The sequence below is a fragment of the Leucopleurus acutus genome (assembly GCF_964270905.1).
Source record: "Leucopleurus acutus genome assembly, chromosome: 20".
In the NCBI taxonomy this organism is placed as follows: Eukaryota; Metazoa; Chordata; class Mammalia; order Artiodactyla; family Delphinidae; genus Leucopleurus; species Leucopleurus acutus.
Window position 1 is genome coordinate 46,588,078 of NC_139162.1, and position 25,569 is coordinate 46,613,646.

At 51.9% G+C, this 25,569-nt stretch overlaps 1 protein-coding gene across 1 annotated transcript; it reads left to right on the plus strand.

The window, feature by feature from the left end:
* The first annotated feature begins 1,602 nt into the window (after positions 1-1,602).
* Positions 1,603-25,260, plus strand: SAMD4B (sterile alpha motif domain containing 4B). Its single transcript, XM_082862254.1, has 12 exons — positions 1,603-1,984; positions 11,205-11,675; positions 16,239-16,478; positions 17,052-17,161; positions 17,320-17,406; positions 18,146-18,488; positions 19,600-19,685; positions 20,186-20,304; positions 20,890-21,088; positions 21,278-21,401; positions 23,187-23,270; positions 23,481-25,260. Exons 1-12 carry the CDS (start codon positions 1,789-1,791, stop codon positions 23,507-23,509), a joined length of 2,088 nt encoding a protein of 695 aa, XP_082718380.1. The 5' UTR covers positions 1,603-1,788; the 3' UTR covers positions 23,510-25,260.
* Positions 25,261-25,569: the final 309 nt, after the last annotated feature.

The window sequence follows — 25,569 nt, forward strand, 5'->3', positions numbered from 1 at the left end:
CCATGCATAGGTCTGGGGGAAGCCATGGATGGGTCCAAGTGAACAAGAGCTTGGTACACAGGGAGGGTGGAGGGGCCACCAGAGTCTTGCAGGGAGCCCTGTAGGCATTTTATTTAAATACAGTAGGAAGTCATTGGAGGATTTTAAGCCAGGGAGGCAACATTTGATTTGTCTTTTGAAAAGATTTCTGGGAGGCTTGTTTAGCTGGGGGAGCAAGGTTTCATTCCCCCCCCCCTCACACACTTTCTCTTGTTTCTTATATCCAAAGGGATTGACAGCCAGACCAGTTTGCTCTGTTCAACTGTCCCACTGAGGATCTATTGAGGTGAGTCACAGCCATTGTCAGTTGTACCTCACAGCCCTCCTCAGCAGGAGCATAGACATTCAGGGAGATGGCAATAGCTCCCTAAAACCTAGCCCAGCAGGTTCAATGGGTCTTTGTATGGAGTTCTCAGTCCTCTTGGCAGCCAGAGGGAGATGGAGCCAAATGGTTTGGGGATGGAGCCAAGAGCACTGGATGCAAGAGAGGCAGAGGGGAAATGTGAGTGGAGACCTGGAGCGGGAGACACTTAGAAAAAGCCTTAAGAGTAGTGTCCAGAAACCAGTCAACTGAAGAATAGGCCTGTTGTCTGCCCAGTTGACACAGCTCCTGTGTAGTTCCTGCCTGCAAAAGGAATTTGGACACTTTCTTGCTTGGGAGTTTTTAACATCTGATGTGTCGCCTTCTCAGGTTGGTATCCTCTTGGCTCTTAGGAGTCTGAGTGACAAGCTGCCATGTCTGGGAGCCAAGGGGACATCCCAACCCAGAGGACCTGGGTCAGGAGTAACCTTCAAGGGAATGAAGAAGAAGGGAGAGATTCACTTCAGAACAGGGATAGGTGGGATCTTAGAGATCAGAGTGGGAGAGCTGGGTTGGAACAGATGAGATTCCCCCCAGCATGTTGGAGATCTTTGAAAAGGACCTCTGCCCCTACCCTTAGGCACCCAGTTACTGATCAGTTAGCTATCCACATACCTGAGATCTCCACCAGGGTCACCACCCACCTATATCCTAGCCTTGTGGGTCTTAGCTTGAAATAATACAAAGAGTCCATAGGGTCCTTTTAGCAGGCGAGCAGTCACTCTGCCCAGCCCCCTGAAGGAGGTGACCAGAGACCAGCAAGGAAAGGGCATGTGCTCAGCATCACATGTCTGCTTAGTCATGTCACCTGGGGCCAGGTCTCCATTAATTCAGATATTTTGCCACAGTGTGCATTGTCTCCTATTTCCCATCTAGAATATCTTGCCAACTTACTCTCTGCTTTAAATCCACTTCCTTTGGCCCTGTGACAGCCAGACCTGAGGGGCAGCATCTTCTCCTTTGTCTGGGTCTCTGAGTCCCAATCAAGCCTTTTCTCTGGATCTGGAGATTGGAGGGAGAGTTGGTTTAGTATCTGGTTAGCTTCATCTTTCTCCCAGGAGCTCAGCAGGGTAGGTACCTTGAAAGAGGAAGGCATGAGGCCTCCTTACCCCTTCAGCCCACACTCACCAGGCCAGTTCCAGCCCCTTCATTCTCTCTGACGACCTTGCTTCCTTTTCCAGGAGCCTGGAGAGGAGTGGCTAGACCAAGATCTCCCCCGATGTGAGCAGGTGTCCTCCTCCCTGCACCACCCATTGCCACCACGCCAGGGAACATCCTCAAGCCCTGGCCCTCAGGGGAGAGGTAACAGGAGCCCGCAGCCGAGACCATGTGACGGCGCTGGCCCTTGCCACCGCCGTCCCCCCCACCCTGGCCCCAGGCCTGGCACCATGATGTTCCGAGACCAGGTGGGCATCCTCGCTGGCTGGTTCAAGGGCTGGAATGAGTGTGAACAGACAGTGGCCCTGCTGTCACTTCTGAAGCGAGTCACCCGCACCCAGGCCCGCTTCCTACAGCTCTGCCTGGAGCATTCACTGGCGGACTGCAATGACATTCACCTGCTGGAGTCGGAGGCCAACAGTGCTGGTGAGTCTCCAGCGATGGGCGCACAGCAGGAGGGAGACCTGGAACGGGAACAGATATCAGGTGTCTGAGGAGGCCTACCCAGCAATGGCACTAAGAAATGTGGGTTCTAGGCTTGTTGGTAGGTGAGAAATCCCTGACCTCCCAGGTCATCGTCATGGCTCTTCTGGGGCTTAGTTGCCAGAAATCCTCAGACATGGAATGGGGGGCTCCTGGGGGAGTGCAGTGCAAACTAGAAACTACCCATAACAGAGGAAGGATCATGTAGGGTGGCTGGTCTGGGTGGCTAAAAGGAACAGACTAAAGTCATTACCTATGAAAGGGGGACGGAAGGTGAGCATTAGTTCATTTCTCAAGCTACGGGACGTCAGAGCTAGGAGGAAATTTTAGAACTCTTCCAAAATTCACATGTCATCTTATACTGTTCTTTACCCCCTCAAAGGTAGGTTGCACCTAAGGCATAAACAGCTTCAAGAGAGTTTTGAATTTAGATATAGTCCGTATCAGTTTCCTGAACACTCAGTAGAGAAGTGCTCTTTGTCCCACGAAGTTGACATTGGGATGGGTGAGCTAGGCTTTGCTAGAACCTCTCCCCCAGGCCCCAGGTCTAGCTAGGAGTCAGTCCAGAGAACCATCTCAAGGGGCACTGCTGAAGCCATTCTGGCCTTCTGGGCCTCCACAAGGCTGGATGGAGAGGTGTTGACCTAGGTGACGGGTGGGAGTGATGGAGGCCAAAGAAGGGGGGCGTATGTGCACCTGAAAGCTAGCTGGGGAGAGGACCCCAGGACCCCAAGTAGCATGTGTCCAAACTTTCCCATGTTCTTCCTCAGGATAACAGTTCACATTGAGTCCCTACAACAAGCCAAGTACTGGTTTTACTTGTATAGTAACTTTGAAAACTGTTCTTTGGTGGCTCTAGAGTCAGACTGTCGAGGTTTAAATCCCAGTTGTGTCACTTGCTGTATAATCAAGTAACTTCACCTTTCTGAGCCTTGGTTTCCTCTTCTTTAAAATCAAGATGATAACTGTGCTACTAGGTTAGTTACGACCCCTCTGAGAACAGTGCCTGGCATGTACTAAACACTCAATAAATGTTAACTGTTATTTTTGTCAGTAACTCATTTAGTCCACGCAGCAACCTCATGAGATAGGTAATGTTGTTGTCTCCATTTTATAGGTGAGGAAATCAGCATGGGCTGCTAGGATTGGGATTTGGGGACCCCCAGAGCTGCTTCCTTCCTCTTCTCAGGCCTACCCGTCTTAGCAGCAGTCACCTTCATTTTTCTGAGTTTTTATGTACAATTCACAGAAGCACCATGGCTGTAGGGGAAGACAGTTCCTCAGGCCAGGAATCATCAGCTTAAGTCCCTGTCTCGCAGACAGTGGGCAGCAGGAACCCAGCTTAGCTCCAGCAAGCCCAGGCCTCAGCTATTTCACAGCCCTCCCATCCTCCCCGCCAGGGAGGGTTCCCCTCTGCTCTAGCACCAGGGCAAGCATTCTGGGGTTGTGGTATGGCTCTGCCCCTAGAGTGGGGGCTCCTTTGGGGCAGGCCAGTGTCTTAAGAAGCTTGGTCACACATCCCCACCACCCCATCCTGAGCAGGGAGTTGGGTGAGCACTGGGTGCCAATCCTGGCTGTATATCAGAATCACACCCGTGCTTACTGCTGTTTGTTTATTAGAGCATTTTTAGTTTTTGCTTTTGTTTTCAAAATTTGTGGTAAAATCAAACCACATGAAAGGTAAAAAGTGAGGTCCCCTTCCAGACTTCCACGTTCCCAATTTGTGTATGTTTTATGAGATATTCTGTGCATGTATGAGCACATACAAGTTCTCCCTCCAGCTTTTTCATTGTTTTGATTGTTTTAGCACAAAGAACATTGCACATATTAACCAATTTGCTTTTTTCACTTAACAGTATTACTTGAAGATCATTCCTTATTCAGCACATACGTGTATACCTCATTGTTGTTAATGGCTGCTTGATTGTAAGAACAGTAAGGTAACAGAGCCTGACCTGTGTATCAGGCAGTGCTTTACTACCTTTATTACTCGTAACCCTCACAACAGCTCTGTAAGGAAGGTCTTTTAACTCCCCCATTTACAAACAAGACTGAGGTCTGCAGAGATTAGTGGCTTGCCCTGGGTTGTACAACTGGTCAGAGGTGGAGCTGGAATTTGACTTTAAATTTCTTCCTCTTGATCAGTAAGTAGGCTCTACTGCATGGTATGTTTTGTCTTACTCTTATAAGCAGTGCTATAATGAGTACCCTTTAAGCATCTCTAGGATAAATTTCTAGAATTCTGTGGGACTGCTAGTTTGAAGTTATGTACGTTTAAAATATTTGTTGTTACCACATTGCCCTTGAAAGACATGGTACACTTTATACCATGGTATACTTTATGCCTGAGACCCATCTCAGACGGTTTACATTAAGATATTGTGGTTAATGCCTGTCCTTGAGAACTGCTGTGGAATGAGTTGACTAGTGAATGAATATATGAATCAAGGTCTTTAGCCATAGCCCCATGTCAGGTGGTGAGAGGAAAACAAGTTGGTACTTAGGTGGATGGAGAGTTAGGGAAAACTTAAAATGAGGGAAGAGAGGGAGGGCCATGGTGTGTTCCAGAGTCAGCAGGAAGCCTGCCAGGATTAGAGCAGAGCATGACTGGAGAGAGAAGTGATCACAGAGGTAAATCCTGTGGGGCCTTGAAGGCCTCTTCCTAATAGACATGGGGACTCCAAGACTGTGTCTCCTGTCTCCCTCCCAACCTCAGGTAGAGCAGCTGCCCTGCCTTATTTGTGAAGGAAGGAGCTGCTTCCTGGGCTTGGAGGCCTGCATCCTTTTGGAGGGCTTGGAGGAGCTCTGCATCCTCTGTTCATTACGGCTTTCCCATCCCACTGTGTTTCCCAAATTTGCATCATCAGAATCACCTGATGGGGGAGAATGTGACCTAAAATCCAGATTTCTGGGCCCCCAACCCAGACCCACTCAATCAGAGTCCTGAGAGGATAGGCCTGGTAGTGGGTACCCAAGTTCTCTTGCTGACCAGGCAGTTTGAGAGATGATGCTTTACTGATGATTCATTTGTCATGGGACATGAGAATAGGAATCAGGACACCCAGGAGTTCTAGATCAAGCTCTGCCACTAACACCTTTTGTGACGTGGGCCAGCCCCATCCCTCTTGGGCCTGAGGATTCACTAGACAGTACGGGGATTGTTCTAGATACTCTCCAAGTACATCAGTAGCCCTTAGTATTTTATGGGGTGGGCCCCTCAGCGAACCTGTCCCTCCTTCCCACCAAGATGCACACTTACCCCACAAACCAAATCTTCAGTTCAGTTGGTCTACCAATTCTGGATAAGGGTTGCCTATAACAGAGTCTGAAGCTCTTCTTCAGCTTTTCAGATCCCATCAGGCCAGGAGGGCCGAACAGTGAGGCAGATCCTCTGCCTTTTTCTGGGTTTATACTCCATGTCCCACCCATCCAATCCTGCTACTTCCTTCAGTTCTCCCAGGGAGACCCTGGGTTCAGGTTTGGGTCAGAGCTGCCTACCCACCCATCTCCTTCTCAGAAAGGGCCAGGGAATGCAGAGAGCTCAATCTCGGTGCGTGGGTTCCAATGCTGGCTTCATGTCAGAGTCACTTTATAAAAAGAACCTGAGGCCTTGGTCCTATCTCCAGAGACTTTGGTGTTTTTTAAGCTCCCTACTTGGCCCTTGTGTGCATCCAGTGGAGAACTACTAGTTTTGATGCTGACACTTGATTCTGGGTGGGCCCAGGAAGATGGTGAAGGTACTGTCACATGACCTACTGGGAGTGGAGAGAAGAGGGGCATGGAAGAGGCTCTGGTCTGGGCTGTGTCCCTTCATCTCAAGCAGCTAGGAGGGTGTAGGGAAGTCCCCCAGCCCGGGCAGCCAGCATTGGTTTCATGGAAGCAGAGTCTGAGATAAAACCTGGGAACAGAAAAGGAACACCCAAGGGTCTCTGGAACAGGGAAGGAGAAGCCCCAGGTTTACCCTTGTCATTATCCCTGTTCCTTCTCTTAGTGCTGTCTTCTCTGCCTGCTTGGAGCTATTACAGTAATCCTACAACCCACCCCACTTCCCATGCTGACTTGGACCAGAAGGGTGGGGCCGGGGAAGCTGAAATCTCCTTCCCTCCCTGGTCCTATAGCTTCCTGGGCCACATTTCCTGCATTTCTTCCCTCCGCCTGTCCTCTGAGTCAGAGTCCCCCTATCCAGCAGGTTTAAGCCCTGCCCTCTCTGGCTCATCGAATCTGGGTGGGGAAACCGAGGTCAAGAAGGGGCTGTGGGTGAGTGAGTCACCCAAGCTCAACTCTAATGCCTCCACCCTCCCCTTTCAAGCTCTACTAACACAGTTCATCAAACAAAAATGTGAACCCCCTTGCCCTCCCCTATGTTTGTGTGAGATGGGATGAAGCATAGAGGGGCATGTTTGGAGCCAAAACGCATCCCCTCTGGCTGGTGCCTCAGGCTGCCACGATTGTTGCAACAGCCCAGCATGTAAAAATGGATTTGCTCTTATGGCAGTCTCCAAGATATATTTGGCTCCTGTGATTTGCCAGCAACCAGGGTCATGACCTACTTAGCTCTGGTCACCTGGCCAAGGAGAGCACTCATATGCAGTCTCCCTCATCCTTTCTGGAGTCCAGGTTTGCAGCTTGGTGAGCAGCAGTCATTGACATCACAGCATTCCCCAGTGCCCTCCCCCATCCGCCCACCTCCAGAATTTCATCATTGCTTGTTGTGCCTCTAGCTCAGAGGAACCAGAGACGTGTCTGTTTTTGGTAAATAACTGCATGAAATTCCTCACCCCTGTGGGGAATCTGAAGGGGGAGACCAGATGTGCCCTCCTGTGTGAATTGCTCCCACCAGCCCCGAAATAGCGTAGGCTTTAGATCTTCAACCATCAGCAATGACAATAATAGTTGAAATGCATGGAGCACTTAACACAGATCAGGTGCTTTGCACGATTGTCTCATTGAATCTTTACAATAACCCTGTGATGTAGGGGCTTTTAACTACCCCCGTTGTACAGAAGAGGAAACCAAGGCTCAGAGAGGTTTAAAGGACTGGCCCACAGTTATGTTGACCTAGTCTTAGAGGCAGAGCTAGATTTTGAATCCAGGCAAGTTTGCCAGTTGAACTTGTACTCTTTACTCAGTATACTCTGCTAGGACATGAGACAGAGAGACCTGAGGTCAAGGGATCCTAGACAGGGCACATTATACACACACAGGCACCACTACCTTCCAGGGGACCATCAGGGTTCAGCTGTGCAGGTATTCATTGGGCCTCTGCTGTGCCTCAACTCTGGGCCAGACTTTTCTGCCCTGGGCAGGAAACTAGAAGTTCCATCCCTACCTATCATCTGCAGCCCCTGCTGGGCTCACCCCAAGGGGCCTGAGGCTGTGCAGATTCCTTGGACCAGTTCCAGTTCTCTCTGATGCTTTCCAGTCATGGGAGGCCCACCCTTCCCAGTTCACCGCTGTGCAGACACATGAACACACATTTCCCTAGGGTCAGCCTCCATTCTTCCAAAACCACTCTCCCCTTTCACTGCAGTAGAACAAGGTCCTTCATTGAGCCCAACCCTTGGGGCTCTTCTGTCATGTCCCCTGGCAGTACCAGAGGAGAAGCTGTGTCTCTTAGCCCTGGCAGTACTCTGGGGTGGGGGAGGGACTAGACAAGGCTTCTCTCTGTCCCAGATGCCTCTGGCTACCCTGCAAGGCCTGAACAACAGCGATTGAGAGCATCAGGGTAGGGCTAAAGGGGTAGGCCAACTCTGCTGGAGGAGAAGGGAGAAAAACACCAATCATTGAGTCACATACTGAGTGCTTACTAAGGGCAGACTCTGTCAGGTGCTTTATATTCATTGTCTCCTTAAATCCTCTCAACAGCCCTGTAATCCCTCTTTTACAGAGGAGGAGGCATATTGCCCAGGCAACTGTACCACACCTGGGATGCAAGTCCTTAACTTTCTGTCCCTAATCTTCAGTCACTATATTTCTTCTTCCTTCTCATCAAAAACTAAAAACTCAGGGACTAAGTCAGGAAAATGGAGTACCAGGGAGGTCCTTCCCATGTGATCCAGTGCCAGATGGAGGTGGGAGAGCTCGAAAGGTGAAGACTCCCTGAAGTCAGGAAGGCTTATCCCACCTTGGAAAGATCTTTCGATATGGAGCTGACCTGAGAGATAGCTTCATGGTCATGGGGAGCTAGTTCAGGAGAAGATGGATGGAGGGGATGAGGTTTCCTAGCCTTGTGTGGCAGGTCCTGAAAGGGATCTTGAAAGCCAGGGACAGGGGGAAGAAGAAGATAGGCAGCATTGGAGAGATAGTAGAGGGTTGTGGGTAAAAGTTCCTCCCAGTTTTCGAGGCAGAGGGACCTGGGTTCAGATCTTGGCTCTGTCACCTTGGACATCACCTTCCCAAATGTATTTTCTCATCTACAAGATGGGGGTGCTAAAACAAGAGTTGAGGTGAGGATGAAAGACGGTCATGTTCTTAGCATGTGTCTGGCTCAGAATAAATGGTCAGTAAATATCCATTATTACTATTATTGTGTAGTATTACTCTTCGATCTGTTTTGGCCAGTACTGTGGGCATAACATGACTCTGAATAAATGGATGAACCCTTGAACACTTTAACAGGGGTTCTCTAGGAAGCTTGGGTCAGAGAGGCCCAGGCAAGAAAATGTGCACTTATATGGCCAGGAGTTGAGAGGTGTATGTGTTTCATTTTCTTAGCGCTACAAATGTAAGAATTAGTTATGTGAATTCCCAAGCCATAGATTTCCAGACAGGTCATTAAGGGAAAGAAATGTGTGAAAAAAGTATTTCTCAGGTTTTTATGCAAGGCTTCCAGTGGCCAGGTGTCTGGTCTGTAGTGTGGCCAAAGGAGACCAGAGGTCCTTGGAATATTAAGCCTTAAGGAAATTGGGTTGAGACACCATCAGAGGCAGAGGGCTCCAGATCAGGGCTCACTTGAAATCCCGATGGCTAGAATTCTGAGGCCCTCCTTCTATACATGCCCATTCCCAGCCTCTCTGTTTCCTGGTCCGGCAGTTGGCTTATGCCTTGAGAATCTTTGTGGGTATTCAAAAGGAGGGAGCCCCTGTAAGTTATAATAACCATGGTGTTAGAAATGACAGCTGATGTTTACTGAGGACTTACTTTGTGCCTTCCTTTGTGCTTTGGTCTCAATTCATAGCAACCATGCCAGGTAGGAATGATTGTGAGCCCCACTTTATGGATAGAGAAAGTAGAGCTCAGTGAGGTGATCACATTTACATCAGTAAGTAGGAGAGGAGGGACATAAGCCACATCACTGCCTGTTCTTTTTCATCACCCACCCCTCTGGGGTCCTAGCTCTGTTCGGTTAGAACCAGCTCCTTTGTCCCTTTCCAAGACCTCACCAATATCCCAGTAACTCAACTCTCAGAACTTCCTTGTTAGGTGTTTGAAAATCATTACCGTGGCTATAGATATGAGCTCAGTTGCCCAAGAGTGAGGGCAGAGTTGGTCCCAGTCTTTGATCATTGTCTCTTTTCTCAAGTATTGGTATACTTTGTCCCTTTCCCTTGCCCCATCAGCATTACCTGCCATCCTCCACTCCATTGAGCTAGTCATGGAAGTGGTAACAAGGTTTTCAAGGAGGACAGTCAGTCCTGTAACAGTTCCTTCCTGGGACCTCCTTTTTTTTTTAATATTTATTTATTTATTCATTCATTCATTCATGCTGTGTCGGGTCTTAGTTGCGGCATGAGGAACCTTTAGTTGCAGCATCCAGGCCCTTAGTTGCGGCATGCATGTGGGATCTAGTTCCCCGACCAGGGATCGAACCCGGGCCCCCTGCATTGGGAGCGTGGAGTTTTACCCACTGGACCACCGGGGAGTACCGAGGCCTCCTTTATGTGGCTAGCTTGGGGCCTTATTCTTGGGGAGCTCACTTCTGGGTAGAGAGAGGAAGCCTCACTCATCTTCACAGGACAGACAGGCCCTCAGACGATGGGATGGGAAGGAGACATCACCAGATCACCAGGGCATGGAGTAGCCACAGAAGGCTTCCTGGAGAAGGGCAGGTGTAGGCAATCCCTAAAAGAAGTAGAATTTGGATAGGAGGAAGGAGACTGTTGCAGGCTAAAGCGCTGAATCTCAGCCTGAGTATGGAAGCTTGGATGAATATGGCATGGAGAGAGCCCCAGGGAGGATGGGGATATCCTAAACCAAGTCTTTATCTGGATGAATAGGAGGTGGGGGAGTGCCCTGGAAATGAAGGTGATGTTGGGCTAGGAGCTCTTGAACTTGAGTCCATTGGTGCTGGTTGCCATTATAAGCTCCTGGTCAGGAACATGATATCCTGGTGTGCTTTAGGAAGATCACTCCATCTGGGTGTATGGGATGAATTGGAAGGGGAGAATCTAGAGGCTGAGTCCAGTTTAAAAAGCAACAGTAAGCATTTATTAACTATGTCCTATATGCCAGGCCACTTTCCATTCTTTCTTAGCTTCTCGAATCTCAGAGCAACACTGTGAATTGGGTACTGTAATTATCTTCAGAATTTTTCAGGTGAGGAAATCAGTGCTCTGTGAGGTTCAAGTGACAGAGGTCCAGCTAGTGAGTTGGGGAGTCCAGACCATCTGATTCCAGAGCCCAAGGTTTTTTTGTTTTGTTTTGTTTGGCCAAGCCATATGGCATGTGAGGTCTTAGTTCCCAGACCAGGGATTGAACCTGTGCCCCCTGCAGTGGAGGTGTGGAGTCCTAACCACTGGACTGCTAGGGAATTCCTGAGCCCAAGCTTTTAACCACTGTATTCCATTGTCCTCCAAGTCAGGAAAGAGGGTGTTTTGATAGTCAGGGGAAAGCAGGTACAGGCCATGAAGATAAAGAGTCGGGATACAGCAAGAAGAGCAGGCCTGGGGGCAGCAGGAGGGGCTCAGATTCCAGAGTAGCAAGTTTGGCTTATTAGGAGTCAAAGCAGGTTTCTGAGAGTGGGAGTGATGGAACCAGAAAAAAAATTACTCTGGAAGCAGGCTGAGTGTGTTAGATATCACCTGTATGAGGGACAAGGTCAGAGTCATGAAAGGAGAAGGGAAATGAGATTGGAGCTGAGGGAGCAAGCTATAGGCACCTCTCCTGGTTTTATGGGAGTCCCCCACCCTGGCTCCCCTGACATTCCCTCTTGTCCCCTCTGCAGCCATCGTCAGCCAGTGGCAGCAGGAGTCCAAAGAGAAGGTGGTGTCCCTCCTGCTGTCCCACCTACCCCTGCTTCAGCCAGGCAACACAGAGGCCAAGTCGGAGTACATGAGGCTGCTGCAGAAAGTGCTGGCCTACTCGATTGAGAGCAATGCCTTCATCGAGGAGAGCCGCCAGCTGCTCTCCTATGCCCTCATCCACCCGGCCACCACTCTGGAGGACCGCAATGCGCTGGCCCTCTGGCTGAGTCACTTGGAAGAGCGGCTAGCTAGCGGCTTCCGCACCCGGCCTGAGCCCACCTACCACTCACGCCAGGGCTCGGATGAGTGGGGTGGCCCTGCAGAGCTGGGCCCTGGGGAGGCAGGACCAGGCTGGCAGGACAAGCCACCCCGGGAAAATGGACACGTGCCCTTCCACCCACCCAGCTCAGTGCCGCCAGCCATCAACAGTATTGGGAGCAACGCAAACGCAGGTGAGGAGGTGGGAGTCCGGGAGGCCATGCCTACTTGAAAAGGGTCGGACCGGGCTCTCTCTTCACTCGCTCTGTGTCCCTGGGCAAGTCACATAACCTCTCTGGGCCTCAGCTTTATGAGACAGTGCAGAGGTTGTGAACTGGCATTCCCAGAGCCATTTCTGAACTGCAGACATGTTTTATTGAGCTCAAACTCAACAAAACTTTGGTTTTTGTTTTGTTATGTTTTTAAATAAATTTGGTGATGTAAGGAATTGGGAATTTTCTCCTAAAAATCTGGATTTTCAGCTTCTCTTGAAAAGTCAAAAGATCTGGCAACTCAAGGCCTGTATTCCTGGTGGCAACCGTAAGATGGAGTTGAATATTGGTCACCACCTTCTGACCCTGCACATGTGTCCCAGTCGGCCTCTGCCCCTACCATCCCACTTTGGGCATGTGTGATAACTGCCTGACTTCAGTTATAGACCATCATAATTTGAGGTCCCTTCCAGCCCAGACATTCTGGATTTTTGTATCTGGCTCCAGCCTACAGACTCATTTCTGAGAAATGTATGTTTGTAAGCCTGTTCATATTAGGTGTAACTTATGCTGCAAGGCATTAGTAATAGTAGGTAACATTGTTGAGCATTGACTGTGCTAGGTGCTCTTTTATAGGCACTTTTCAGGCATGATCTCGTTTAATCCTCATCACAACAATATTATTAGCCCCATTCTGCAGATGAAGGCACTGAGACTCAAAGAGACGAAGTCTTGTATTCAAGGTCACAGAACAAGTGGTGGAACTGGCCAGGGTTTAGACCCAGGCAGTCTGATACCAGAGCTTGCATCTGACCACTGTGCCATCCTTCAACTAAGTGGCTTCTTAGCAAGCACCCACAGAGGCTGGGGTCAGCGGGAGGAGCTGGTATTCCAGTGAGTTTTTGAAATATTAGTTGAACAGTATAAGGGAGAATGGCGTTTCCAAGGATTGATGAGGTGACAGGACCTGACTCAAAGCAAGAAGTTTCCAAATTTAACCTCAAGGTGGCCAGCCCCTTTTTGCAGGCACTGGGTAAAGCAGGCCAGGAGAGGGTGGCAGTGAAATGTTACCTGTGCCAGTGGGTGGGGTGAACCCTGGGTCTTCATTGCCCAGCTGTGTGGCACCTGTTACATATCAGTTACCCCTGAGCCTCTTTCTTCCCCAGCTGAATATGGATATCCTGGTCACCTGCCTCCTTCCAAGATGCTGGCAAGAATCAGGGAAGATAGAGGGGTAGAAGGGTACTTCCAGGAACTCTAGCAACCCAAGGTGTCTTGGACCTTGTTTTCTAGTCTCAGAGCATGACAGTTTCTGGGTCCATGTTGGGAGGGTATATTAATAATCGTAATTCTAGCTAAAATATATTCAGTGTTTAGTCTTTGCCAAGAGCTGTTCTGAGAAGTTTATACTTATAAATTCATTGGCTGAGGCACAGAGGAGTCACTTGCCCAAGGTGGTGTAGCCAGAATTTCAATCGAGGCAGTCTGGCTTCTCAGCTTATATTCTTTGTTACTGTGCTACACTGCCCCCGCCTAAAAGTGACCCTCCCGAAGATGCTCATCAAGGGGACGGGTCACCCATGCAGGGTGCCCATACAGTCCTTCCTCCCCACGATGGGGACAGCAGCTTTAGAGGACCAAGCTGGAACAATGTTGAATAGGGGATTTGAACCAGAAGAGGAATTGGGCATTCCAGGTACAGGGCACAGCATGAATTGAAGGTATAGGGGTGTCAGATTGGAGGGGACAGTATGCAGACAGGTCTGGCTAGGATGGAGAAGTGCGAGGATTTAAATGAGTAATAGCAGTAGCAAATATTCATGTTTACCCTGTGCCAGAGACTTCACATGGAAGTGGAGACAGAGGGGGAAGATGAAGTGACTTGCTCAGGATCATGAAGTTAATAGATGGCAGAGCCAGAATTTGAACGCAGGTCTGTCTTGACTCTCAGATCTCAGTATGTTAGGGCCACATTCAGAGGGGGCCTTGAAGGCTAGGATGAAGCTTTTCAATTTCAATTTCAAGCAGTTGCAGGAAACAGGAAGCCATTAAACTATTTTTGAGTGGGGAGCAAGGATTGGCCTGTAAGGGCAGGCAGGGTGGGTTTGGGGTGCTGCCAAGGACAGGCCAGGGCTTCTTGGAGAGTGTGAGGCCCTGGATGTCTGGCCGGCATTCCTGTTTTTATGGTTCTCATGCTGTGGCCAGCCTCCACCCCAGTGTGGGTCCAAAATGGGCTCCTCAGGAACTGCACAATCGTTCCAATGAGGATAATTTCGAGCCCTCTCAGCCTCGCCTTCCCGCTTCTTGGTTGAGAAGGGAGGAAGGAGGAAGCCAGGAACACCAAGACAGGCAAAAAAAAAAGGCCTGTGTTAAGGGTTACCCAGCCCCCCCCCCAGGGCCCAGAGGGTGACATCTTCTAGGAGTCCAGAGGCTTGGAGGAGCCCCTTGCAGAGAACCCCAGAAGTCACAGATAGGGGGAGGAGGCTAGCCTTAGTGGGTGGGATCAATGCGCTGCCCTCTTCCTCAGGTGACTTCCTGGCTAGGATCATAGATAACTGTCACAGATGAGGGAAGGTGCTTTGGGGACCTGTACCAGGCTGGTTGTCCTTCTGAGGCTGGGTGTCAGTGTAGCACTGGCAGGAATCCCAGCCTTTCCATCACAAACAAGGCTGGGGTTCTTCTGTCTCTGCCTCCCAACTCTTTGTGGGAATTGGGGCAAAGGACTTCAGTTCCCCAGGCCTTGATGTTCTCACCTACCCAGGGTGAGGCTTTTGGCTTTGTTTCCTTTTCTTTTTTTGACTTGGGATACTTCTAGATTTCCTGTGTCAAGCTCAGAGGCCCCCTTAGCACCCTTAGGATGGTGGGTGCCCTCCTTTTGGACTTAGTGAAACTTCGAAAATTCGTGTGTATCTTGCCCTGACCTGGAGGTACAGAAATGATTGGGCAGGCTTGCAGCCATCCTACAGAAGCCCAGAGTCCAGTGTGAGGCAGGCTAGTGAAGGGGGCAGTAAGTGCTGGACTTGAGGTAGCACAGGGGCCCAGGGAACGCAGAGGAAGGAGTCACAGAAGAGGGAACACTTGAGCCAGGAGTGAAGGCTGAAGTGGCTGGCAGATAAGGGTGGACGAGCGGTGAGCTAGGGGGAGGGAATAGCACTTGTAAAGGTCTGGAAGCTCATGGGAACCTGCCCTGTCCTTAGAATGGTTAAAAATCAAGTTGGATCCTTTTTCTCACCTCAGGAATGGGATGGATGGAGGATGTGAAACATCCTGTGGATGAGGGCCTGGATTCACCCTGATTTGGGCTCAGTATAGGAAAAATCTTTGGGAGGTGGTGAAGCCCAATAACAGAGATGTTGAGGCAGCAGTTTATGTACTTCATTCACTTACTTTGCAAGTAGTTGTGAAGAACCTCCTCTAGTCGAGGCCCCATTGTAATTACTGAGGATACAATGATGTTTAAGACAGGACAGGGCCCTGCTGTCACAGGTCTTGTAGGAGGGGCGTACAGTTAATAAGCAAGTGAACAAATAACTAGATAAGGTCATTTCAAGCTGTGATAGGTGCTGTAAGAAAGATAAGGCAGCGGGGCTTCCCTGGTGGCGCAGTGGTTGAGAGTCCGCCTGCCGATGCAGGGGACATGGGTTCGTGCCCCGGTCCGGGAGGATCCCACATGCCGCGGAGCGGCTGGGCCCGTGAGCCATGGCCGCTGAGCCTGCGCGTCCAGAGCCTGTGCTCCGCAACGGGAGAGGCCACAGCAGTGAGAGGCCCGAGTACCGCAAAAAAAAAAAAAAAAGATAAGGCAGAGTGATATGATAGGGGGTTGGTGGGGGACAGCTACTGCTGACTGAGGGTTCAGGGAAAGCCTCAGAAGAGGTGAGTGTTTGAGATGAGACCTGGGGGAGCCAACTGCTAAGATCAGGAGAACAAGAAGAGCGAGCAAGCACAGAAGTCCTGAGGCTGGAACAAGCCTGACTGTTCCAGGAACAAATTGGGGCGGGTGTGCGGCAAAGGCTAGAAGGGCTTGAACCAAAGGGGCGAGTCATGAGAAGTCAGAGGTGAGCAGGGCCCAGATCCTGCAGGGCCTTGTAGGTGTCGGGGGAGGAGTTTGAATTTTATTCTCAGTGCAAAGGGAAGCTACAGGTAAGATTTAATCGGGGACTGACTGGGTCAGATTTGCATTTTTAAGAAGGATCAGTGTGGCTGTTGTGAGTTGATTAGACTGTAGGGGGCAAGGATGAAGGCAAGAAACCGGTGAGGAGGTTGTGACAGTAATTCCAGCTAGGGACGCCAGTGACTTGGCCCAGGGTGCTAGCAGAGGAAGTGGAGCGGTTCAGAGAAGTGGCTGAGAGCTTGCTGATGGATTGGGGGGTGGAGGAGTGAGGGAACCAGCAGTACCTGGTAGGTGGTTCCCCTCAGACCCCAGGTTCCCTTCCTCTTGTTGAATTCCAGGGCTGAGCTGCCGTCCATGGCACTAACCAGGGGGACACGGTCTCCTGTGGTCAGATCCCCAAGCCTGACCTCTTGCCTCTCTCCCCCTCCGGCCAGGTCTCCCCTGCCAAATCCACCCCAGCCCGCTGAAGCGCTCCATGTCGCTCATCCCCACGAGCCCCCAGGCCCCTGGTGAGTGGCCGAGTCCAGAGGAGCTTGGGGCCCGGGCTGCATTCAACACACCCGACCACGCACCCCTCTCGCCCCAGAGCAGCGTGGCCTCCTCTGGCAGCGAGCAGACGGAGGAGCAGGGCTCCAGCCGGAACACTTTTCAGGAGGACGGCAGTGGCATGAAAGGTACAATGTGGGAGAGTAACACTAGGACCCTCCTCAAGAGGCTTCCGCAGAACTTACAAGGACAGAAGAGAGCTTGTAGCTGCCAGCCCACCTGTCCTGTCCCTCCCCACCCAATTCTTCCTCTCCCCCCCTCCATCCCCGAGAAGGGGACAGGTCTGAGGAGAGTGGACAGGCCCTGCCCTTAGGGCTTAAGGCTGGGCAGAGGGACCCCCACAGGTCCCAGTCTGATGGGGGAAAAGCCCCTGCCCTCAGGCACACCAGTCTGACAAGAAAGCCAGGACACAGAGGTAACTGATGGAATAGAGGTTCCAGGAATACTTTTAAAGACATCAGAGGTCATCCTAGTACACATCCAACCCAGCAACTCAGGAGGATCGGGTGTTCTGACCAGGGAAGGCCACCTGGAAGGGTCTGGCTGGACAGAAGAAGGTAGCTTATGGACCCTTGGCTTCTCCCTACCTCCTTCCAATTTTCTACAGCTTTTAAGGCTGCCTATGATTTATGCCTGGTCCTTCCCCACATCTGTCACCAGGGCCAGATTCCTGATCTTAGGCCCTCCCTTCTTTTCCACAGATGTGCCCTCGTGGCTTAAGAGCCTCCGCTTGCACAAGTACGCGGCCCTCTTCTCACAGATGAGCTATGAGGAGATGATGACACTGACTGAGCAGCACTTGGAGTCTCAGGTAAAGCCGAGGGGGCCGTCGGGGCGGGGCTGGGCCAGTACCATTTTGACATTACCCTTGCAGCCCAAGCCTCCTCTGTCTCTTTGGGCCTTGTTGGGGCACCTTCAGTACCTCAGCCTCCCATTTCCAGCTTCCTCTCCCCTTCTGCCCTACCGCAGAATGTCACCAAAGGTGCCCGCCACAAGATAGCCCTGAGCATCCAGAAGCTGCGTGAGAGGCAGAGTGTCCTCAAATCCCTGGAGAAGGTGAGGACCTGCTATCCCCATCCAAGGCCAACTGGCTACCCAGTGGTGCTAGTGGCTGAAGTCTCTGGGTCAGCCTTGTTGCCCATGTGGCCCCCACCTCGGGACCTCCCCAGCCCTAGGGAACCAGGGTCCAAGGACCAAGTGCAGGTCGGATCACAGGGTTCACTTGCTGTGGCTAAGCTAAGAGGCTCTCCTCCCTGTCTGTCCTGGCCTGTGTCTCCAGAATCTTGTTTGTTGACTCAGCCCCTCTCTTCCATTTCACTTTTCCATTTCTAGCAGCTCTTTCTGATAGAGCAGAATGTCTCCCCTGTGTGCATGATCTCTCTTGCCAGTTGGTTGTTTCTTATCCGCTCACTCTCCTTACACATCTGCCTTGATTTGCATCCCTTTTTCCCTTTCCCTGCCACTTACCTTCTGGTTTTTGCCCCCTTCGGTGTCTTAGTCCAGATCTCTGGGTCTGAATCTGGTTCCATCCTCGGTGGGACCCTGAGGCCCCACCTTCTAAGCTCCATGGGACTCTACCTTGAGGGGGGAACAGGGACTGTGTATGTACAAATGTGTGTGTTTGTGCATGTGTGTGTGTATGTATGCTCTGGCAGTGCCCTTACCTGCCTTCTCTGTGTGCTGGAACCCAGGGTCCCACCAGCTCTCTGCAAGGACTGTTTGAGCCCACATGTATAGTCATTCTACGTAGCTCTGGGGGTTGGCATGTGACCCAGGCTGTGTCTTCCCCACTCAGGATGTGCTGGAAGGCGGGAATCTGCGAAACGCTCTGCAGGAGCTGCAGCAGATCATCATCACCCCCATCAAGGCCTACAGTGTCCTTCAGGCCACTGTGGCTGCCGCCACCGCCACCACCTCTACTGCCAAGGACGGGGGCCGGGGGGAGCCGCCGCTGCCAGGTGCGGAGCCTCCCCTGGCTCACCCTGGCACAGACAAGGGCAGTGAGGCCAAGGACCCTCCAGCTGCAGAGGGCTACCCCCCTCCACCAGCTCCAGCTCCCACTGATGGCAGTGAGCCAGCCCCGGCTCCCGTCGCTGATGGAGACATCCCCAGTCAGTTTACACGGGTGATGGGCAAAGGTGAGACCACCCAGGGCCCAGCAGGAAATTCTGGGGCAGGGTGCCAAGTGAACCCCGGCATCAAAGGTCAAATCCAGTTTAAATGATGGAAGCAAAACTTTTCAAAGCACTCTGGGGATTAGAGCACTACAGAGAGTGGCTAAGACTGAGATGACAGGGCCCCTGCCCTCAGGTGCATCCAGGCTGATGGTGGGAGACAGCCCTTACCCTCAAAGTGTCTCCAGCCTGAGCAGAAGATGGGACGTTGTGTCAGTGGAAACTGCATACACTAAGGAGTGAACAGATAAGGCGAATCCGTTGGTTCTTTCAGAGGGGACTAAAGTCCACAGGATGGGTATGGTGAAGCTCTTAATGGGCTCGCCTTTTCCTAAGGCAGCACAGTGTAGGCAACTTTACACTTGGGTTTAAGTTGTTTCTTTTTTTTTTAATAAGTTTGTTTTCTTTTTTATATATATAAATTTATTTATTTATTTACTTTTGGCTGCATTGGGTCTTCATTGCTGCGCACAGGCTTTCTCTAGTTGTGGCGAGCGGTGGCTACTCTTCCATTTCAGTGTGCGGGCTTCTCGTTACAGTGGCTTCTCTTGTTGCAGAGCACGGGCTCTAGGTGCGCGGGCTCCAGTAGTTGTGGTGCGTGGGCTCTAGAGCGCAGGCTCGGTAGTTGTGGCTCACGGGCTTAGTTGCTCCGTGGCCTGTGGGATTTTCCCGGACCAGGGCTCGAACCCGTGTCCCCTGCATTGGCAGGCGGGTTCTTAACTACTGCACCACCAGGGAAGTCCCAGGTCTAAGTTCTTTTAGCTGAGTGGCCTGGGACAAGTGACTCAACCTCTCTGAGCCTCAGGCTAAAAATGCCTACATTGATGAGACTGTTGCAAGACTTAAAAAGGAGAAAAGGTATCATTTACTTCACATCTGCTTTATGCCAGGCACTATGCTGGGCACTTTATATATCCTCGTGATAAGCCAGGTACAGTGCTTGGCACATAGCTAGTACTCATCCAGCATGAGTTTCCTGACCCACCTTCTGTGCCACCCAGCTGGGCCAGGGAAGCTGGAATATGGCAGAGGGCATGCTGGTAGCTAACCTCCTGCCCTCTCCCATGTCCCCAAGTGTGCACCCAGCTGCTGGTGTCCCGACCAGACGAGGAGAACATCACCAGTTACCTCCAGCTCATCGAAAAGTGCCTGACTCATGAGGTGAGGCCTTCTCTAGGGGTCCCAAGAAGGGAAAGGCTGCCCCATCACTCTCAGGACCAACATTCCTTATATAACCAATAGGGCCCTGCCTGACTGGCACGTGCCCACCTCTCCAGCCCTCATCCTTCCCAGTGTTGGGTTCAGTGGATGCCCCTGAGCACTCATTCTTAGAGCCTTAGTACATAATCCTCTGGGGAGTAAGTCCCCCTCCCATCTGCTGGCCCCTCAGATCTCAGTTGATACGTCTGTATCTCAGGGATGCCTTGACCAGCCCCTTATAACATCAGGTTTCTTGTGCCTCCTGTGCTTCTCCCTCACAGCATTTATCACTTATGAATGCGTGTGTATCTTCTCCCCAACTAAACTGTAAGCTCCGTGAGCACAGGTCACCTCTGTGTCCCAGCTTTGACCAGCACAGGCAGTTGATAAATATTTGAGCAAATGGATGGAAGGCAAATGTGAAAGAAGCACACACACCCCTTTCACCCCCCTAATTCTAGGCTTTCACGGAAACGCAGAAGAAACGGCTGCTGTCCTGGAAACAGCAAGTGCTGAAGCTCCTCCGGACCTTCCCGCGCAAAGCCGCACTAGAGATGCAGAACTACCGGCAGCAGAAAGGGTAGGCGGGCGGCCAGGGCACAGGGACTTCCCTCCCTAGGCCCTCGTTGGTTGACAGATAGTGCCTAGAGGGGTGATTGCATTCTGGGCTGGGAATCCTGTTATACTCATTCAGTAACTGGGTGTCTTTATGTAAGTCACCCAGTGAGGACTTTGCCATAAGAAAATCAGGTGATCCCTGATTTTCCATTAGAATAGAGTGCTGAGCTGGCAAAACCAGCACATGTCCCCATAGCTGGCCCCTTGCCTGTCCCTTGTTCTCCTCACCTGTGTGCAGAGGACTCTGAAGTCCCTTCTCACTCCAAACAAACAGCAGAAATATTGTGCTTGAGAATTGAAGTTAGGAGAACTACTTTGAGTGGACTTGAGGAAACCTTCGTACACTCCCCTTCTCCATCCTGGGAGTACCCTTGGGGCAGGAGGAGACAATGTACAGAGCAGGGCTTTGGACAGGGAATCCCTGCTCAGAGCAGATCTGTGTTCTGTCTACCCATGGGGGCTGCCGGGGGGCGGGGGCGATGAGGAAGAGGTGAACAGATGGGCCCCATCCACCTAAACTGACACCCTGCCTTCTGCTCTCTCACAGCTGGGCATTCGGCTCCAACTCACTCCCCATAGCTGGCTCTGTGGGGATGGGGGTGGCCCGGCGGACCCAGCGGCAGTTCCCAATGCCTCCCCGGGCCCTTCCGCCTGGCAGAATGGGCCTTCTGAGCCCCTCGGGCATTGGGGGCATCTCCCCGCGACATGCCCTCACCAGCCCCAGCCTTGGGGGCCAGGGCCGACAGGTGAGCCAGCTGGAAGCAAAGGACCTGGCACTTCTGGGGTTGGGGTGGTGGTGCCTGAGATATGTGTCCATATCTCTGTGTCTGGGCCCAGCGTAGAGGGGAGGGGACGACTCTGCCAGCTCCACCACTTCTGGGTCTGGGCCTCTTCCCCGCTCACCCACTGCTTTCTGTCTCCCATGCCACATGCAGAACCTGTGGTTCGCCAACCCTGGAGGCAGCAACAGCATGCCCAGCCAGAGCCGCAGCTCTGTGCAACGGACCCACTCGCTCCCGGTCCACTCGTCCCCCCAGGCCATTCTCATGTTCCCTCCAGGTACAGTGCCCACCCTTACGACTCGGCCTCAACAGCACGCTTAGCTGGCCTTTCTTTTCTCTTCTGGGTCTTGTACACACTATCCCTTGCATGTGTTCTGTCTCTCTGTCTTTCTGTCTTTCTCCCCCTCCCTGTCATCTTCTCTCACTCCTCATTCCCACCACCCCCAATCTCTATCTCTCTCCCTCCCTGTGTCATAATAGTGTTCATACTGGTCTCTGTCCCCATCTTCTTCGAGAATCATTAAGTACTCAGTTTGGAAGGGTGGAGGGGATGAGACAGTCACAGCAGCCAGGTGTCTATAGAAGGGAGTCCTGCCTATCAGTCCACTGGCATTCTTTCAGGAGCCAGGTGACCAAGCAGGAACCAGTAGACTTCAGCTCTTGGAATGGGTTCTACACTAAAGGGTGGAAGGTCTGTCCTCCCCTCTGCTCACAGATCAGCCTAGAGATGGGAGATTAGAATGAGGGCAAAGTGGGCAAAAGGGAGGTTAGAGAAGCGCTAGCCCTGCCTTGCTTAGTAAGTCAGGGGTGATTCCCTATGCCAGGCCTGCTGGTGGGCACTGAGGCTGCAGAAGCAGATAAGGCTGGTTTGGAAAGGGCTGCCTCTAGAGAGAGCTTAGATTTGCCTGTAACCCTAAACTCTTCATGTCACAAATAGCCAAATCAGTAGGGATTCTTTATGAGATTATGCGAACTGCCATCTGTGGGAGGCAGGAGACCCCATTTGTCCCATTCATCCTAGCACAGGGCTTGGCACATGGTAGGCATCTGTAAATGATATTAAATGACTGGGTGGATGAATTACAGGAGTAAAAACTGAGAACAGTTCTTTTCACCAGTATGCCGTGTGCTAGACTGTGTCAGACAGCTTTTCTGCACTGTTGAATGAAATCCTCCCGACTGCACATGTGAAGGCACTGATATTATTTTCATCTTATTAGTCATGAATCTGAGTCTCAGGTGATTTGCCCAAGGTCAAAAATTTTTTTTATTAAGGAGAGACAGTTAGATGGTCTGACATGGCTCATGGGTTCAGAGGGGAGGTCGTGAGAGGTGAGGCTGGAGCACAAAAGAGCAGGGTCTTCTAAACCTAGGTAGAAAGCTTAGAGTTCCTCTAGAAGCAGTGAGGAGCCCAGGAAGGGTTTTAAGCAGTGGGTGGTGTCAGGTCTGCCCAGGGACCTGGTGGGCTCTTGCCCAGGTTCCAGAACAGGAGGCCCTTTGAGAGACTATGAAGACCAGCCCCCATGGCTGCTGTCCAGATTTGCCGTGCCTGCTAGGCCTTCCCCAACAGCATCCTGACAGAGGAGCAAGTCCAGGTGGGAGGGAACGGCTCTAATTAAGCTTCCGCACCAAGTACAGAGCAAGTCATCAGTCAGGGAGCACGGGGCTGCCCAGTGCTCAGGGCAGATGCCCTCACTGTGCCCAAGGGAACGTGTAGTGTGTCCAAAATAGTCGTGGCCTCCAAGCAGCTCCCCCAGCTTTACATTACTTCCTGTCAGCCTTTCTCTGTGTTGCCAAGCCTCTGCCCTTGCCATCATCACCTCTGCCTGCTTAGTGGCACTCCCAGGCCTGTCTGTCCTTCAACTCTGCCCAGTCATACCTTCCATCCAAGTGTGTGCATGTCTTACATTCTCTGTGTCTCTGTCTCTTGCCTTTACTTTCCCTTCCTCCCTTTCCCTCTCGTCCCCCTCAGCCTCTGCCTCATGCCAGCCTTTGTCTTCATGACTCTACCTTTCACCCCAGTCCAGTTCTTACTGCTTCCATTCTCCTGTCTCCCACACAGACTGCCCGGTCCCTGGGCCTGACCTGGAGATCAATCCCACTCTGGAGTCTCTGTGTCTGAGCATGACAGAACACGCCTTGGGTGGTGAGCATTTCCTCTTTCCCTGACCCAGCTCCCACCTACCCACCAGCGTCTCCACCTCTGAACTGAGCAACTCAGAGTCATCCTGAGGGGTCCCCAGGGGAGGCCGGACTCCAGGGAGGGCCCGACTGGGATGACAGGCTACCTGAGCACCTTTTCTTGGGCCTCCCGCCAGCTCCTGACCTTCCTCCCTTCCTCCCTTTCTTACCACAGATGGGACAGACAAAACCTCCACCATCTGACGGGACCCACAGCCCAGCGCACCCATAGGCTCCCCGGGCGGCGGGCGGGGGCCAACCCCCAACGGGCTTCTCCGCGACAGCGAGAGGGTGGGCTGGCTCAGCTATACATTCTAATATTTTTCTACTCTCTCACCCTTTTAACTTTTGTTTAACATTGGCACACGCCTTGCTCACTCCCAGGCCCGTCGAGGGATCTCTGCTGAGGCCCAGGGAGGTAGGGGGCAGCCAGGATAAAGGGGGCAGGGACTGGCCAGCCTGCCTGCCCCCTCCTTCCCTCCTTCATTCCCCACCTGGCCCCGTCCCACCCCTGCCTCCTCCAGACTGCCGGCCACCTGCCCCTCGCAAGGAAACAGTCTCCCCCAGAGACTCACTGACCCACTATCTTGTGGGGCCTGCTCAGAACCATCTGACATTTGGGGAGAGATGAGTGAGGTAGATAATCTGCTCTCCTGAACGTTATTTGAGAGGAGCTGAGGAGATAAAGGCGGGTGAGGAGCGTGTCTGTCTTGGCGCGCTCTCTGTCTCTCTCTCTCCCTCCCCCCGCCCCTCACCTCCTTGCCGTCTTCTTCTCCTTCCCCATTCCCATCATTCCCCAAGGACAGGAGCCACTCTCCTCTCCCTCACCTCCTTTTGCCCTGTTTATCAGAGGTTCTCTGCAATTAATTTCTTAGGCCTATTTAAGATACATATTTATATAGTTCTTAACGGTTTTTCTCTCTGATCATTCCCTCTCATTTTTAGAACCCCCAGGCCTCTCTCTGAGCCAAGAAAGTGGCAGGGGGAGCCTGAATTTTACGAGGGGAGAGGGCAGAGCCCTCTCCTCCAGACCCCTCTAGCCCTTCCCCACTTGCCCCCAGCCCTGGCTCCCCAGATGCAGAGGTTGAAGGCTGGGAGCCAGGGCAGCCAGTGAGGTCAGGAAGTCTGTTGCCTTAACGTCTCCTTCCCCCACCGAAACAAATCCTTCTCCACTCCCAGGTCTGGTTGCTGAAAGACTTGGGGGTAAGGAATAAGGGAAAGGGGATGGTTTTTGGTTTCTTTCCCCACCCCCATCCCCTTTTCTTTCACCCTTATCCCACCCCCACCCCCCATTCTGTCATGACCTCACTTAAGTGGAACACTATATCGTAAGCCAGAGATTCATCCCAGTCCCAGAGTCATACAGACCCTCTGATCCCTGTTCCTCCTGAGGGGTTGTGCTGGGGCCCAGGTGGAGGGAGGGGATTTGGGGGTTCAGGCTGTAGGGAAGCCAGGGTCCTCTATTCCAACCCCTTGTCCCCCTCAACCGGCCCCCCCCCATTGGGACATTCTCAAGCTTTTCACACCGAAAAGGAAAAAATGTTATTTTTAGATACATTTTATGAATAACTTTTGTTATGAATATGGCTGGTAACCATTGTGTATGTTATTAAAGATACAAAATGTTGGGAAAAAAAAAAACCAAAAAAAAAAAAATTTTAAAACCACCACCCTCCCTGCACTCACCCATTCCCCAGACCTTCTTGCCTCTGCTCTCCTGGTCTGGACCTCCCTCAACTCTGAGCCCAGGGAGAGGGAGGAAGCCAGGGGGTGGGGTGGCCCTGGGGACCTGCTCTAGGTCCCCACCTCCTCTCCCAGTGCCGGGCTGGGTAGGGTGTCAGGTTTATTTATGTACCTCTTGCACACTCATCAACCTATGCAAGTCCCCCACCCCGGCCCCTCCATGTTTCTGTGCCTTTGCTCATTCCCCTCCAACTCCCAGGGCTTCTCCAATCCTCTCCTAGCCCGGGGAAGTGGGATGGACAGGGGCCACCTCGTTTTGGAATCAGCAGGGTGTTCCTCTTAGAGACCCTCACCTCTTCCCAGCCAGTCCTGTCTTGTTCACTACCCATAAGGGTGAGCTGGGTCTTCCTGGCCCTGGGAGGCGGTGAGGGACACCCCCATACACAGTGGGAGGCAAGAGTTGCCCCCCTCCCCCCACCTGTCAGCAGAGTGTGCAGGACGCAGGCGGCCCCACTCTGATGGGCAGGACCCTGATCCACTCCCGACCCTCCCCGGCCCCTGCCCCTTCACCATGATTTCAC